We start from the raw sequence: 14,530 nt of genomic DNA on the forward strand, positions 1-14,530 counted from the left end.
TTCCTGCTTGATGAGGATAAAATCTCTGGGTTGAGCTCGAATGACCACAGCTTTTGCAGCAGTAAGGGAAGAATCACAAACAGAATCATCACCAACACTCTTCATCATTGAAGATCCTTCTGAAGATGTTTTCCATAGCTTCCACTTCTTCTTAATAGTGTTATTACTCTTGTTATCTCCACCACTAAACTTCTCCTAAACAAACATTAACAAATTAATTAACACTAAGTAGCTAGAGATTAAATATAAAAAAAGGGAGAAAAAAAGGTTAGTTTACTTGAGGAGTTGTAGAGGACTTTTTATGAGAAAGAAGTGATTTAAACCATTTTCCAGAAGCACCCATTGAAGGAAAGATAGAATATTTGGATTTTTGTATGATAAGATGAAAGAGTTTAGAAAGTTGGGAACGTTATATGTTGTGTTGTAAGCAAAATTTTGAATTTTGAATTTTGTTTTTGTTAAGAAAAAGACCTTGAGCCTACCGTAACGGTAACTGAATAAGTCAACATCATAACTCAACTTTCAACTTTCGCTTTTTTTCTTCTTTCATTCAAATCCCACCCGCTCCGAGTTGACTCACTATTCTTATTATTTATTTGGTTTAAGAAACGGTGCCGTTCTAACAGGCACGTATTTATTGGATCCTTTACACGGCCCGAGTACTACAAAGCCCATTAGAGACGAGCCCAATAGAGTCATCACTCAGTACATTAAATTATTTGAATAGCAAAAAAATATCCCCCAAATAACTGTTTGATTCATAATATGGTATATATTCTATTTTTCTTTTTATATTTAATCATTGAAAATTTATTTGAATTACATCAGAAGTAAACACATGTGGTGGTGAAAAAAAAAAGAATACAGTATTTCTTTAAATAAACTTTAATTGAACTTTTGTTCACCTATTTTAATGTTTAAACAATTTTCACGAGGTATAAGGCAAGAATTTGATTGTATTATACTAGGGCATCCTTCTAATTAGTTAACGTTGAAATAATAAATGAACACAACTAAAAGTCTCATAACTAGTTTTGCAATTTTTCTATTTTTTGTGCAAACAATTAAATATGGATTGCTTATATCTTAGTTTTAATGCATTCAGACGATTAATATCGTAGAATCATTTAATTATGATTGTACGGTTCTGATTTTAAATTTATTTATCTACCGAATTTAAAATTTAAACTGTTTATATTGTTGATATAATGACTTTGAGCTACTAATTGCATGAATACATTGATAAAATATTCATTCAAATTACAACCACACAAAGAAAAAATAATTGGAGAATAAGAGAGGTGAAAAAATATTTTATTTTCATATTTAATATGTAACTTCGACTTACTACATAAGAATATAAGAATATATGATTGATCATCCCCACAAAAATATTGGACAAGCAACTATGCATTTTAAGGGGGAGGAAAAAGAATGTCTCAGCACAAGCTAACAAATACAACACAAATAATTAAAAAGAATGGCCAAGGAAAAAAAACCCAAATGAATAAAATAAATATTGGGTTTTGTCCTTTATGACCTTTATCATCCTATATTTTGTACTAATATATATTCCAAATGTTTATACTAAAACTAAAAGCAATTGAACTAAAAATGTTCAATTGTTGATTCTTGGTGATGATGGATTGAGCTGTTCAAGTGCTTTGGTACTCTCTCACATAACCAATCCTAGGACCAACTCCTGTAGTCCATTGGCATTGGCATTGGCATTGGCATTGTCATCACAAGAACTCACATCATCTTCTATGTAATCAAAGGAAAGAAGCTCTTCATCCACAGGTTTATAATGAGGTGGAATATCATCATCAACTGGATGTCTCTGCATGAGGCAACAATATCAAAAAGTTCAAGTTTCAACTTCTTCAAGTCTAAAGCAAAATTTCGATTCGAGATATTTCTTGAAGTTAAACGTATGAAAATAATTTCTTTTTATAATTCATTGTGTTAATTGATAAGGAAGTGCAATATCATCATCAATCACATATTTCTACATGAGAAAACAACATGATGAAAAGGGTTTTAAATTCAACTAGACCGACCCAACACTTATTCAGGTCTAAAACAAAATTTTGAACCGAGACATTTTTTGAAGTTAAAAATGTTGTGAAAATAATTTTTTTTATAATTGATTATGTTAATTGATATTGCATATTATGAGGGCCAATTTTGCAAATTTAAGAGGGTTTGAAATTCACCTTTACATTTGTCATATCCACATTATGTTCCTCTAAGAAGTGAATGAATTCCATAAGATTCTTCTCTGTTGGACGATAATGACCACTATAAGGCCATATAACCTGAATAAAATGTAAATGAAATTTATATGCACTTTTTTGTTTAGATTTAAAAGAAGTATGTGTATGGAAAAGATGTAGTATACATGAAGTACTCCATTGTGAGCAACCAATCTTCCAGAAGCAATGGTAGGAGCACCAGCTAGGAAACTAGAGTGTTGAAATTTGCCTTTCTCCTTTTGTCCAACATACAAAACTCTGGTTGTACTAAGAACAAAAATCCACTTAGATCCCTCAGTTGTGTGTACAAGGTTCTTGCTTTGTTTATAAACAAGCTTTCCTCCTTCCACAATCACTTCATATGCTTCCCTCTCTATCTACAAATTGCAAGCATCAAAGTTGAAGTAGTACAACATAAAAAATACTAGTAAGAATTTTACAAACAAATTCTCAATGCAATGTGGTGAGTGAAATAACTTACAGGTCCAAGATACTTTATGCATTGGCTCTGCAGTTTCTTTCTTAAGCATTTGGCAAGATCTACTCTTTTGCCATCTCCAATATCCAACCTTAATTCATATCACAAAAATACATTCAGAAATTAAAAAATTCTATTAGAATTCATGCTATAACGATTGGTTGATTAATATTTACCAGTAGAAAAAGGGCTGAGAACTTTTGCATTTAAACCAGACATCATAATAGAAATGCAGGTTGTGTCCATAACGATGTCGAGGATCAATCTGCAACGTTTAAGAAAACCTTAGCCAAAGTTAGTTTGATTTCTTGGATTCCAAGAAAACATATGATAAAACAATGAAAATTATTATCTTTGAAAAATTAATTTAAAACACTTATATTAAGTCAAGATGTAGAAGTATGAGCTCACAGCTTCAAGCCAGTGTCTTCGAGCTAATCTTTGTGACTTATCATCTTTGGACAATCCTCTTCCCATCTACCAACCAAACAAAAAAGAGCATATTCATTACCATTCAAAAAAGCCTCAAACAAATTCATCCAAAAAAGACTAATATGATCCTAAACATTGAACAAATATGATTAAAAGAAGACTAATATGGATTAACTTATTTGATCCAATCTACTTGTGAAACTATTTATGAGAACTTATAAAACCAGCTTATGACATGCTCGTACGTTGTTTCTCTTAAGGGTGACATATAAAAATAGCTTGTAGCTTATATGAAAATAATTTGACTTTATTTTATCTTGTCATTGAAATAAATTGTCAATGAAATAAACGCTTAATCAAGCTGTTAATCCAAACATGGCCTAAACAATGAAGCAAAGCACATAAAAAGATACCCTTTTAGTCAAATTCAAAAAAAGTTTAAAGTTTTGTAGCTTATATATAACATTAAAGGGTACCTTAGCAGCTATTGTTCTTGCTGTTGCCCATTCTGAAATAGCTGTTTCTGATTTATCAGAATCAGAATCAAAATGTGACATCAAGCACCTACGAAAAGCAGAAGAGTCTGAATCCCTCCACCTGGAAATTCAGTGAAGAAACACTTATGAATCCATTTTCAAAAGTACACTAATTATAATCACACATATAAAGTTGATAAAAATGGAGACTAACCATGTCTCCTCACAAACAACTGCTAAATCTACTAAATATCTTCTAATTCTGTAACTCTTGTAAACTTTTTGAAGCTTTGTTGCAGCTAAATCGCGGTCAGAATCAGCTTCTGGTTTTCTTGGTAACAAAACAGTGTGATTTTGTTGTTTATCTAATAATAACAAGTCTTCATGATCTTCTGTATCAGAAACTAGACATTTGCATGAGAAAATCTGCTTTCTCTTCAAGCCTTGATCAGTAGTAGTAACATTACCTAAATTTTCATGCTTATAAAAAGTATTGAAATTGATGTCTTTGTTGAAGTTCATTGTGATATCTCCTTCATTGATTATTGCTAACATTTCCATATTAATTCCTACATAAGAATTAGGAACATTGTGGGTGCCAATTAATATGGTTTCTTTTGAATATAAAATTTTATGACTTGCAAAGCAAGTTCAATAAATTGAGTTATTTAGAATAGAATAACAAAAATTAATTGAAAATATATATGATGTTGTGACTTGCTGAACCCACGAGGGGTTGAATTCAAGGGGTTCAAATATTCACACATTATTATAAATGCATCTCAGGGAATATTGGAAAAACCGAAGAAAGATAGTTAATAAAAAATACACTCCTTTGCTTATAATCTTAAGATTAATTTGTTTCAATATAAAAATATAAATATGATATAAGATGACATTCATCAGACCATCCACTATTTATATTAGGCTAAGTGATTAAAGTGTAAAATAAAGAAGAAAAAAAAAATCACTCTTTTTTTTAACTAGAAAAATCACAGGGTTATTATTTCAACAAAATTATTTTTTAATCTAACTCTAACTTTCGATAGCGTAAAATATACTAATATATTATCAAATCTTAATTTTCGATAATGTATTTAAGGATCAATGAATATTCACCATTTAATTATAACAGATTTTATTATTTGACCATACTATTTTTGGACTTCTGAAATGGGTAATAGCATAGGAAAGCCCAATATAAGTGGATTGTTTTCTCCTTACCGCAAAATTGTTTGGTAAGGCTCATTTGGTTTGAAAAAATATATTAAATTTTCATTAAAATGTAAAATAATATTTTTATTTTATTTCCTTTCTTTTATATATTTTTTTTAAAATAATATAAAATACAAATAAAGTGACACTTATATAATTACTAGGAAAAATAAATGAATAAAAGCTTGAACCAATGAAAATCTAAATTTAGTCATTGCTACAACAATATATTTTAATGAAAATGACTTAGAGATAGATTTTGCTACAATCACAATTAATTATGAAATGTGACCCTAATAAGAACATTATAGTTATAGAAATGAAACTCTATAATTTTAAAAAACACTATAGTATTATTGCAGTCAAAAACTAAACTGCAGCTTGCATAGTTACATACTTACATGTGTTTTATAAAAAGAAATGTTTTTTTTTTTTTTTTTATCGAAAATGCGTGTATTGTGTAAAATAACTAAAATGCAAAAATAGTTTCGGTATTTAATTATTATTTAGAATAAATAATCTCTAAGAAACAGATAAATTGATTAATATATTTACCTTTATAGCCCTTAGCTTGATGACGTGAAGGAGTAGATTTGAGAGTTTAAACTGTGAAATCAAGGTGCCAAATATGTATTAATGTGTGAAAGAAAATAAAATTAAGCCGTAGTATAGGCAATTAATTCCAAGAAAAGTTCATAGTACTCAATAATAAACATCAAAATGTTTTGTCCAATATTAATTTGTTCCTTCAATTGTTTAATTTTGGTGAATAAATGGTATTAATAAGTAGTAGTGTAGTACTAGTATATATGGTATGACAGCAGAGGAAACTAGTAACAACTTCTATTAAATAAATAAATAAATAAATAAATAAATGTCACCAAATTAATAAATATATATCACCAAATGAAGCACTCTGTCTTTACCGAATCTCCTCAGGTAGTAAATATTTATAATGCCAAAAGAGTTAGTGTTTGGCAAATTGCATTATCAACAAATGTGTTTATTTCATACTAAGTGGTTCCAAGTTTTACTTTACTTACTAATTAAGCTTAGATTCACTAGGAATTACCACAAGTTAATTAAAATATAATGATAAGTTGACCAAAATTGGCTCTTGCTTTTTACAACTGGCCACAAGTAACATCAATTGGTGACCCCTGCATGCTGGAATATATGTGATTGTGATTAAGATTAATTAATCACAATGTCTCTTGCTTGTTAGAAATAGCCACAGGTGACACATTAATAGGTGACCCCATGCATGGTGTAATATTTGTGATAAACTAATCTAACACGCTTGCATAAATCATTGGTAATTTAATTGATGTCACATATGAAGGAATAATAATATAAGGATTAATTAGTAGTGGTAATTTAATTGATGTCACATATTAAGGAATAATAATATAAGGATTAATTAGTACTATCTCAACTTCTTTTTCATTGGTTGGTGCAGAGTAATTAGGAGGATTAGACCAATGGCTGAAAATAAATAAATTAATAGAGGATGCCTAATTATCTTAGGTAATTTTAGTAAATTTAATATAACTGCTCCAATTATTTTCATAAGTATTGCAAATGTATTAGTGTTGCTGTTTGTATGTGAGGTTGTGCATAGGTTACCACAGTGACTTTCTAATTCAAAAAGAGTATTCCCCATCATCAAAGTAAATTTGTGTTTTGTTTGCAAGAATGGGGTACAGGACCACAGTATTTTAGTAAAATTATATAAAAATATTATCAAATTTATTTTTCAAATATTTTAAAATATAAAACTATTCATTAATATGTAAGCGATTTTGTATGATATTTCTTTTTCAATTGATGACAAAGTCCTATTGAAAAATATAATGACAAAGTCCTATTTCGATTCTGTAACTATTCAATTGATTTTATATTTGTTGAAATAATATTTATTCTATATAAATTTTATTAATTTTATTTTTAAAAATAATAAAATAGAAAACTTTTTTATTAAATAAAAATAATTTGAAGCTATATGACATTTGTCTCGATTGCCTTACCTTAGGTCGACCCTGATGAGATAATTAATTTCATCCGTACAAATTGATGTAGCTAAATATCACTGGAAGGAGGGTTGAATATGAATTTTGCTGTTAAAAATAATTTTCTAGTGTTTTAAAAACTATCCTCTCGCTGAGGATGGCAAACCCGAAGATGGGTTTTTCAAATCGTCAGATCTGAGTTGAGCAAAAGAGTGAGAGAGAAATATGAGAATGACACACACAATTTTTATACTGGTTCACCCAATGAAGGCTACGTCCAGTCCTCACACTCTTGTGATATTTCACTAATGTTCAAATAGATCAACCCCTCACTGAGGATGATTACAAATTTGTGTATTCTTTATCTTCACCAAGCTTACAATCAATTTTTAAATATTTCCAAGTGTATCTCACGTGGAAATTACAAAGTGATATGAGAGTGATTGATTCTAATTACTTTCTCAAAGGATTTACAAAGATCTAGTGTAGGATTAAAGATAGTATGAAGTGAGGATGAGCATTGCTCTTGATAGCTTTAAGATGCTTGATCTTTTTGTGCAATTGTGTTGTGTGTTTGATGATGAAAAGCTTGCTGCCTTTTATAGAAGTCCAAGCTCTTTGATGACCGTTGGAATTCATTACAACAGATCCAATGTTTTTCATCATAATTACAGAACTGTCATCCATCTAGTTCTTGGACTGGCAGAGGCCATCATCGCGCATGCAGATCAGCTTCCTTGAAACTTGATCTTGAGATGTTCTTGTCTATTCTCTTTCATCAAAGAGTGCAAGGCTGTTTCTTTGACCATGTGAGCTACAACCTTTTCAAAAACTTTAAGGACTAGGTTGATTTCAACTTTTGAGGGCGATGTTGACAAGAGAGAGAGCCACCCTCTTTCATAGGTCTGTCATCCTCCAGTCCGAGGATCAGATCTGCTTTCACATGTGATCTTCCATTTTTGGCTTGTTTGCTGTTGCTTTTCTTTAACTTGACTTCTTCATGTATTCATTCGTGCAAGCACAATAAATGGTCTGATTTTAGCCTTTGCACATGCTTGATGGATTGCTTTCAACTTTACTGAACTATCATCAGCCTAGTCTGTCATCCTCTAGACTTAGATCTGGCTATTTTCATCCTTTTTCTTTGGTCTTCTAACTTCTTTATTTCAAACACTTTATTTATTCATTGTTTTGGTATTGTTGTGCATTTCTTTAATGAATAAAAGCATTTATTCTGGTGATGACACATATTGTGCAGATTTGAAGATTCATCAGCTCGCGAGGCCATCCTCGCCGTTTTCCATCCTCAGCATTTTTCATCCTCAGATTTGAATCAGATTTTTCTTCTTTTTGCCTTAATGATTAATAATCTATTTTCTTATATGAATACACTTAAAAGCACATATTGGTCATTAACCATAATCATAATCTCTTAAGTAATTTTGTTATCATTAAAATCATTTGAGAAATTTTGTCTCAACACAAATAAAATTATATTTACCAAAATATCATCAGGAATATGACTTCCATTTTATATTAAAAATTTAAGGGTCTTTATGGTTTTGATTTCATTTTAAATTTCCAAGTGTAATTATAATTATTTCACTTTGTTTCTGTTTTCAAAATTTTGAACAAAACTTATTTTTCTGTTTTATACAGAACTTTGAAAATAGAAATACATTACAAATAAAATAATATTCTTGTAATTAAAATTGAATTATTGAGTTGATTTCTCAAATGTCTAACTTTCCTACATCAAATTTAAACAAAACTAACCTAATCAAGAATAGAGTAGATTGAGTTCTCAACTTAAAAAAAAAAAAAAAAAAAGGTTTTTTTATTTTTTTTTTATTTTTTATTTTTTTAAATTATAATTAAATAAAAATATATTTTTAATATTTGAACATCTTAAAAATAATAAAATTATAACATATCATTTAATATTTAAAATATATCCTTGAATACAACAAAATATACAAAACAATTGAAACTACTAAATTCATAACAAATATTCGATTAGAATCCCACAACTATAAATCATATCAAGAATACATCAATAGTGTAAAAAATAATAAGAAAAAAAAATACATCCGAATTAGTAGTCCAACACTAAATTATAACAACAATATGTTAATAGTAAAAACATAATAAGATAAAAGATATATCACGTCATACATAGATTTAAAATATCAAATTCACTATACCTAAACGTTGGGTGGAAAAAATTTCCACCTTGATATAATAGTTATCATATTTTGTCGCATTAATTAATGTTTTTTTAGAATATCTTCATTGACAAAATTTTAGAAACCAATTTTGGGTTGGCTTCCTCTGTCTAGTTTATATTTTCACCTTTTCCTATTTTAAATAATTATCATATTAGAATATTTATTTATATTTTTATTAATATAATTTTATTTATTCAATTTTATTTCGTTTAACTATTCTACTAACTTTAATTAATAAGAGTGTCTTTATAAATGATACTATCTCCATCTTTAAATATAAAATATCTTTAATCAAATTGCATTAATTTAAAAAGTAAATTATAATATTAAATTTATTAAGAATTGATATTATTTTTTTAAATTTACTCTTAAAAAAGAGAGAATTAGTTAACCTTTCAAAAAAGAATCTTATAAAGATAGGCAAATAAAAATATCAAGAAAATATTGTATTTAAAAACATAGATACCGTTAATTTTATCATTAAACTTAACTCAATTAATTATATTTTTAATAACCACACACTCAGTTATAAAAATAAAAAAAAACCACACACAATTAAAATGTGACGTTTAATAGAAGTCTGGATATATAGGTAGGGAAGTTGATAGGGATATGCTACGTAGTACGTACATAAACTATGCGTCTTTTATGTATTATACTCTTTTACAATAATATATTTTTAATAGAATTATATTTTGATAATTTTTATATATTATTATAATTTATATTGTATTAATTATTATAAATATTGTTTTTCAGTGTAAACTCATTTTGTATTTGAAAAATATTGTGAGATTCAATTTAATTAAAAAATAAAATAAATCAACACAAGGAATTAGTCCTTACCCTATTTTCTGTCAAAAAAATTAGTTTTAAAAGAAACAATAAGATTTTTAACAATACTAATAATTAAAAGGGATAATTTGATCTTTATAATAATAAAAAAAAACATAAAATTTATTATGTATTAGAGCTTGTCAATTAATGCAGTTTTTTTAATTCAATTTTTAATTATTGTTTAAGTTCATTTTATTAATACATTATAATGATTTACTCATGCCTTCTTTCACTTATTCACTTGGTTATCTTAAATGAAATATTGGCTCATACTAAGTTCATTTTAAGATAAATTAATAATTGTTAAGTAGCATTTGATCTTTAATCAAGTGAATGATGTATTGCTTATTTAAAATTGTTCATTCGAGAAAATGTACAATTAATTGAAGAATGAATTAACTAAAGACTTGTTTGATTCACATATCAAAAACTCTATTTTAGTATTTTAAAATTTAAAAATAAAAAAACTTGTTTGAATTACTTATTTTTATAAACTATTTTGTAAAACTATTTTTAATATTATACTTTTTAAAACTAAAAAAGCAAAACAGATAAATGATGTTTTAGGCTTTGTTTGATTGTATTTTACTTTTTAGATTTTGAAAACTATTTTATAAATAAATTTTAGAAAATTGTTTTTAAAAATATAATTTTAAAAAAAAATCTATTTGACGATTCTAATTTTTAAAACAGTTTTTGACTAGAGTTAAAAAAACTGAAAAATAAAAAGTAAAACATCATTTATCTCTTTTGCTTTTTTAGTTTTAAAAAATATAATATTAAAAATAGTTTTACAAAACAGTTTTTAAAAATAAGTAATTCAAACAAATTTTTTAGTTTTTAAATTTTAAAATACTAAAATAGAGTTTTTGAGATTTTTTTAACTCTCTAGTCAAAAACTATTTTAAAAATTGAAGTTGTCAAACATATTTTTTTTTTAAATTATATTTTTAAAAATAATTTTCTAAAATTTGTTTATAAAATAGTTTTCAAAAAAACTAAAAAGTAAAATATATACAATCAAACAAAGCCCTAAAATTTTATTTTTCTGTTTTAGTGGCTTAATTGTTTTTTTTAAGTGGTTCAAGGAAACATTAAGTTTACTAAATTATTTTCTCATTAGCTAAAGAATATGTTTATTTTTCTTGAAAATCTAAATTAAATCTAATAGTCTTAAGATTTTAGGCAACTACACTAACGTAGGCTTACAGTCCTATATGTAATTTTAAAATGTTAAAATAAATAAATTTGTTCTAATTTATTTCTCAAATTATCATATTTATCCTTTTTCTAGAAGTATAAAATAAAAATAACATAAAAACCCAAATTATTTACTAGAATATACAAAAAGGAAAATAAAATATACTATGTGGTGGTTTTCATGTTGATTGGGTTGTTCCTAATAAATAGCAACACTGTTATTATGAACTCCAAATGTCTGCAATTTTTAATCGCCACTATTTATTAGTAAAATTGTTATTTTATGTCGGGTAAAATTTAGATTTGTTTGTTTAAGATTTAAAAAAAAATGATTTTTATAATATTTTATATTTTTGTTATAATTAAAAAAAAACTTTAAAAATAAATAAATTGATTTAAATAATTTATCTTAAAATATGATTTAAGTATTTCATCTATTTTCTATAATTTTTTTTTTTATAATAAAATTTCAAAAAATAATTAAAATAAAAAATTATTTTGAAAAGCTTTTCATAAAAATTATTTTTAAAAGATACATTTAAAAAAATAATTTTTATAATCTTAAAATCTTTAAAAATAAATATCTAAATTATTAAATATCAATTTTTATTTAAGTAGTAACAAATGAATTTAAAAAACTTATACTATTTTTAAATAAATTTTCATAAAAATTATTTTTAAAAACATAAAATAAAAATTGTGTTTTTAAAATCTTAAACACACGGACCCTTTATCGTTGTGAATAGCGGATTTCCTACTACCCGTTATTTAATATTTACTGAAAAATAAAATTAATTTTAATAATTGTGACAGTTCAAACTGCTGTAATATTCATATTTTAACCGCCACTTTTAAACAATATTTTTTATTGTGTGAATCCATACTCTCTATTTGATGTATTTTCAAAGAATTATGAACAAAAGGAAAATAGTTTATTGACACTCATCCACTTTATTGACATTTAAAAGAGAAATTAAAAAGAAAATAATGTGATGAATGGTGTGATAAAAAGATATAAAAAATAATATATAAATGACAACAACAAAAATTAAAAGTTTACATAGCAACTAATATTTAAAGTATAAACTAACTTTAATTTAGAAGTATTTAAAAAATTGATGAGTAGAAAGATGTGAACATGAATGATTTCACAATCTGTTGTAGCCTTGTTTTGGTGAATCAATATTTTGGTATTTGTTGGGAATGAAATGCATGTAATATAGGTGCACCTGTTTGCCTATATGCCTACCCTTTAACGTGACTAATGATGGATGACATAATATACTCTTACCATTTTGACTAACCTTTCTATAACACCTCCGAGGTTGTCATTACTTGTTTGTATCATTTTTATTAATAATGCTGCATATATTAACGCCCACTTTTTTATTCCTAAAAAAGCTCTGCAGATATACTACAAGAGACCACTTTAATTATATAATTAAATGGCTACTAAACTTTACGTATACTGAACTGAGTCAACCCTCTCTATTCAATTCTATGTTTACTAACTAAACTCGTCAATTAATTCAATTCGACGCTGATATATTTCTTCTTTGAGTGTGTGTGGGCCACGTTTGGATTATTTTACTTTGTAATGCTCCGTTTGAAGTTTTTGTATATATATATTTAAAATATAATAATAATAAAATTATTTTATTAAATTATTTATTTTAATTATTAATAATTTTTATTATTATTATTATTATTAAATAAAGTATAATGATATTTTAGATATTATAGTGTATATATAGTACTTTTTTTTAGTCTCATTTCGTGTTCACTTTAACAAAAAAAAATTGTCTCAATAAATATTATTATCAAATTTTAATATAATTTTAATTATTTTTTCCTATATTATCGTTCAATAGTTATTATGTGTACAACTTAAAAATATTATTGTAATTTATATTGACAATAATAAAAATCTTACCAATAACTAAGATAAATAATTTAATAAAATAATTTATTTTTTCTTTTAATTATTATATTTTTTATGTGTATAAAACTTTTAAAAGATATTTTAAAATAAAAGGAGTAATAATTAATAGATAGTATAGGAAAAAATAAGTAAAGTTGCATACTTTGAGATAATTTGTTTTTCTTAACATCTCCTAGAGAAAAAAAAAGTCATATCCCAATCCACTAGCAAACACAAGGAAAATACACCTAAGGGGAAATCAAAGGCTCGAATTTCTTTGAGTGCGCTTATGTAAAACCCCACTAATTAAGGTCTTCAAACATCTACTTATCCTTATCAATCTGTGATAATTTATTTAATTTTTTCATTTTATCTCGAGCAAAAAGTAGTTATACAAATTACACAATTTATTTCATCTCGTTTATATATATAGGCAAATAAAGAAAAAATAGAGTTTAAACTAAAAATAATAATTTATTATATATAGATTCAAATGTACGAGTTTAATTATTTTAAAGTTAGATACAGTGTCATTGTCTCTTAAAAATCTTAAAGTATTAATTTATTGTTATTCGCGTTCAACTAGTCTAGTCTAATTCTCCCCAACAATAAAAGATTTGGATTACGGTTAACTCAGGCTTACAAAATGATGTTATAAAGTGAATATCCACTCCACTTCAAAATATACATTTTCAGCGGAGTATTTTGAGCATTTCTCTCATGTTGTTGTGACTTTGAAAGGAAGCAGTGTAAAAGAGTCCTAAGATGGAGGATAATAAATAGAATGTAACTAGAAACTGCAACTCATTGAATGTGAGAATATAATGATCCAAATTAAATGGCATAAAAATGAATGGCCGAAAATGGATATTGGTAAGAAGAGTTATCTGTCCCCAAGCAACTCATAGAAACTTGACCCTATAGTATAGTAATAGTAACAGTAATTGACTACTAATAACAAACTCATTAATATACTCTCAGAAGCTGATGCTCTTTATTTGCTTTCCACTTCATAAAACTGACACTCTGCCACCAACCCATTCATTTTTTTGATTTCTTTCTTCCGAATATGGTAATGACAGTATCACTATAAGACAAAGGCTCTGCAGTCTAGGTGTCAAACTATCCACTACTTTAATATTTTTTTAATATTCATAAAATGTGTTATTGGGTGGGAGTAATAATTTTATATTGATATTATAAAATAAAAAATAATATAAAAGTAATAAATATATCAAATTACACAAAAAAAACTATATAGGATGAATATGTATATTTTTATGAGGTTGAAAATATCTGATATATATCAGGTAATTATAGGTGTTGCAGGCAGGTGTAGACTGAAAATGGGTGCTGTTATTCTGAGCACGTAGAGCAGCATATATAGCAGCACCCTTTTAGATTGATTTGAGAGAGAAAAAGAGTTAGGTTTGCTAGCTTGTATTGAAAGGTAAGCAATCCAAGGTTATAGGCTGAAAG

At 26.3% G+C, this 14,530-nt stretch overlaps 2 protein-coding genes across 5 annotated transcripts in view; both read right to left on the reverse strand.

Moving 5' to 3' along the window:
- LOC101514945 (protein IQ-DOMAIN 6-like) overlaps positions 1-530 on the reverse strand; it is a 3,490-nt gene extending 2,960 nt beyond the window's left edge. Inside the window, exons 1-2 of one of the 2 annotated variants that reach the window (XM_073367053.1) lie at positions 278-530; positions 1-195 (exon numbers count right to left, since the gene is read on the reverse strand). In XM_073367053.1, coding sequence (XP_073223154.1) covers positions 1-195; positions 278-343 — 261 coding nt within the window. In that variant the 5' untranslated portion in view covers positions 344-530. The remainder of the gene's footprint in view (positions 196-277) is intronic. The other variant, XM_073367055.1, reaches the window with a different exon arrangement.
- A 765-nt stretch (positions 531-1,295) lies between these two features.
- On the reverse strand, positions 1,296-5,963 carry LOC101499102 (IQ domain-containing protein IQM5-like). 3 transcript variants are annotated; one of them, XM_073368182.1, is made up of 11 exons: positions 5,783-5,915; positions 5,412-5,462; positions 4,109-4,210; positions 3,856-3,972; positions 3,642-3,762; positions 3,145-3,210; positions 2,910-2,998; positions 2,737-2,824; positions 2,402-2,632; positions 2,217-2,318; positions 1,296-1,840 (listed from the first exon to the last, which is right to left on the reverse strand). In XM_073368182.1, exons 5-11 carry the CDS (start codon positions 3,720-3,722, stop codon positions 1,676-1,678), a joined length of 822 nt encoding a protein of 273 aa, XP_073224283.1. In that variant the 5' UTR covers positions 3,723-3,762; positions 3,856-3,972; positions 4,109-4,210; positions 5,412-5,462; positions 5,783-5,915; the 3' UTR covers positions 1,296-1,675. The 3 variants fall into 3 exon arrangements, with proteins under 3 accessions (XP_073224283.1, XP_073224278.1, XP_073224281.1); XM_073368177.1 differs by having other exon boundaries at positions 3,856-4,210; positions 5,760-5,963; XM_073368180.1 differs by having other exon boundaries at positions 3,856-4,210; positions 5,738-5,917.
- Positions 5,964-14,530: the final 8,567 nt, after the last annotated feature.

Source organism: Cicer arietinum, chromosome 1, assembly GCF_000331145.2.
Source record: "Cicer arietinum cultivar CDC Frontier isolate Library 1 chromosome 1, Cicar.CDCFrontier_v2.0, whole genome shotgun sequence".
NCBI classification, from domain to species: domain Eukaryota; kingdom Viridiplantae; phylum Streptophyta; class Magnoliopsida; order Fabales; family Fabaceae; genus Cicer; species Cicer arietinum.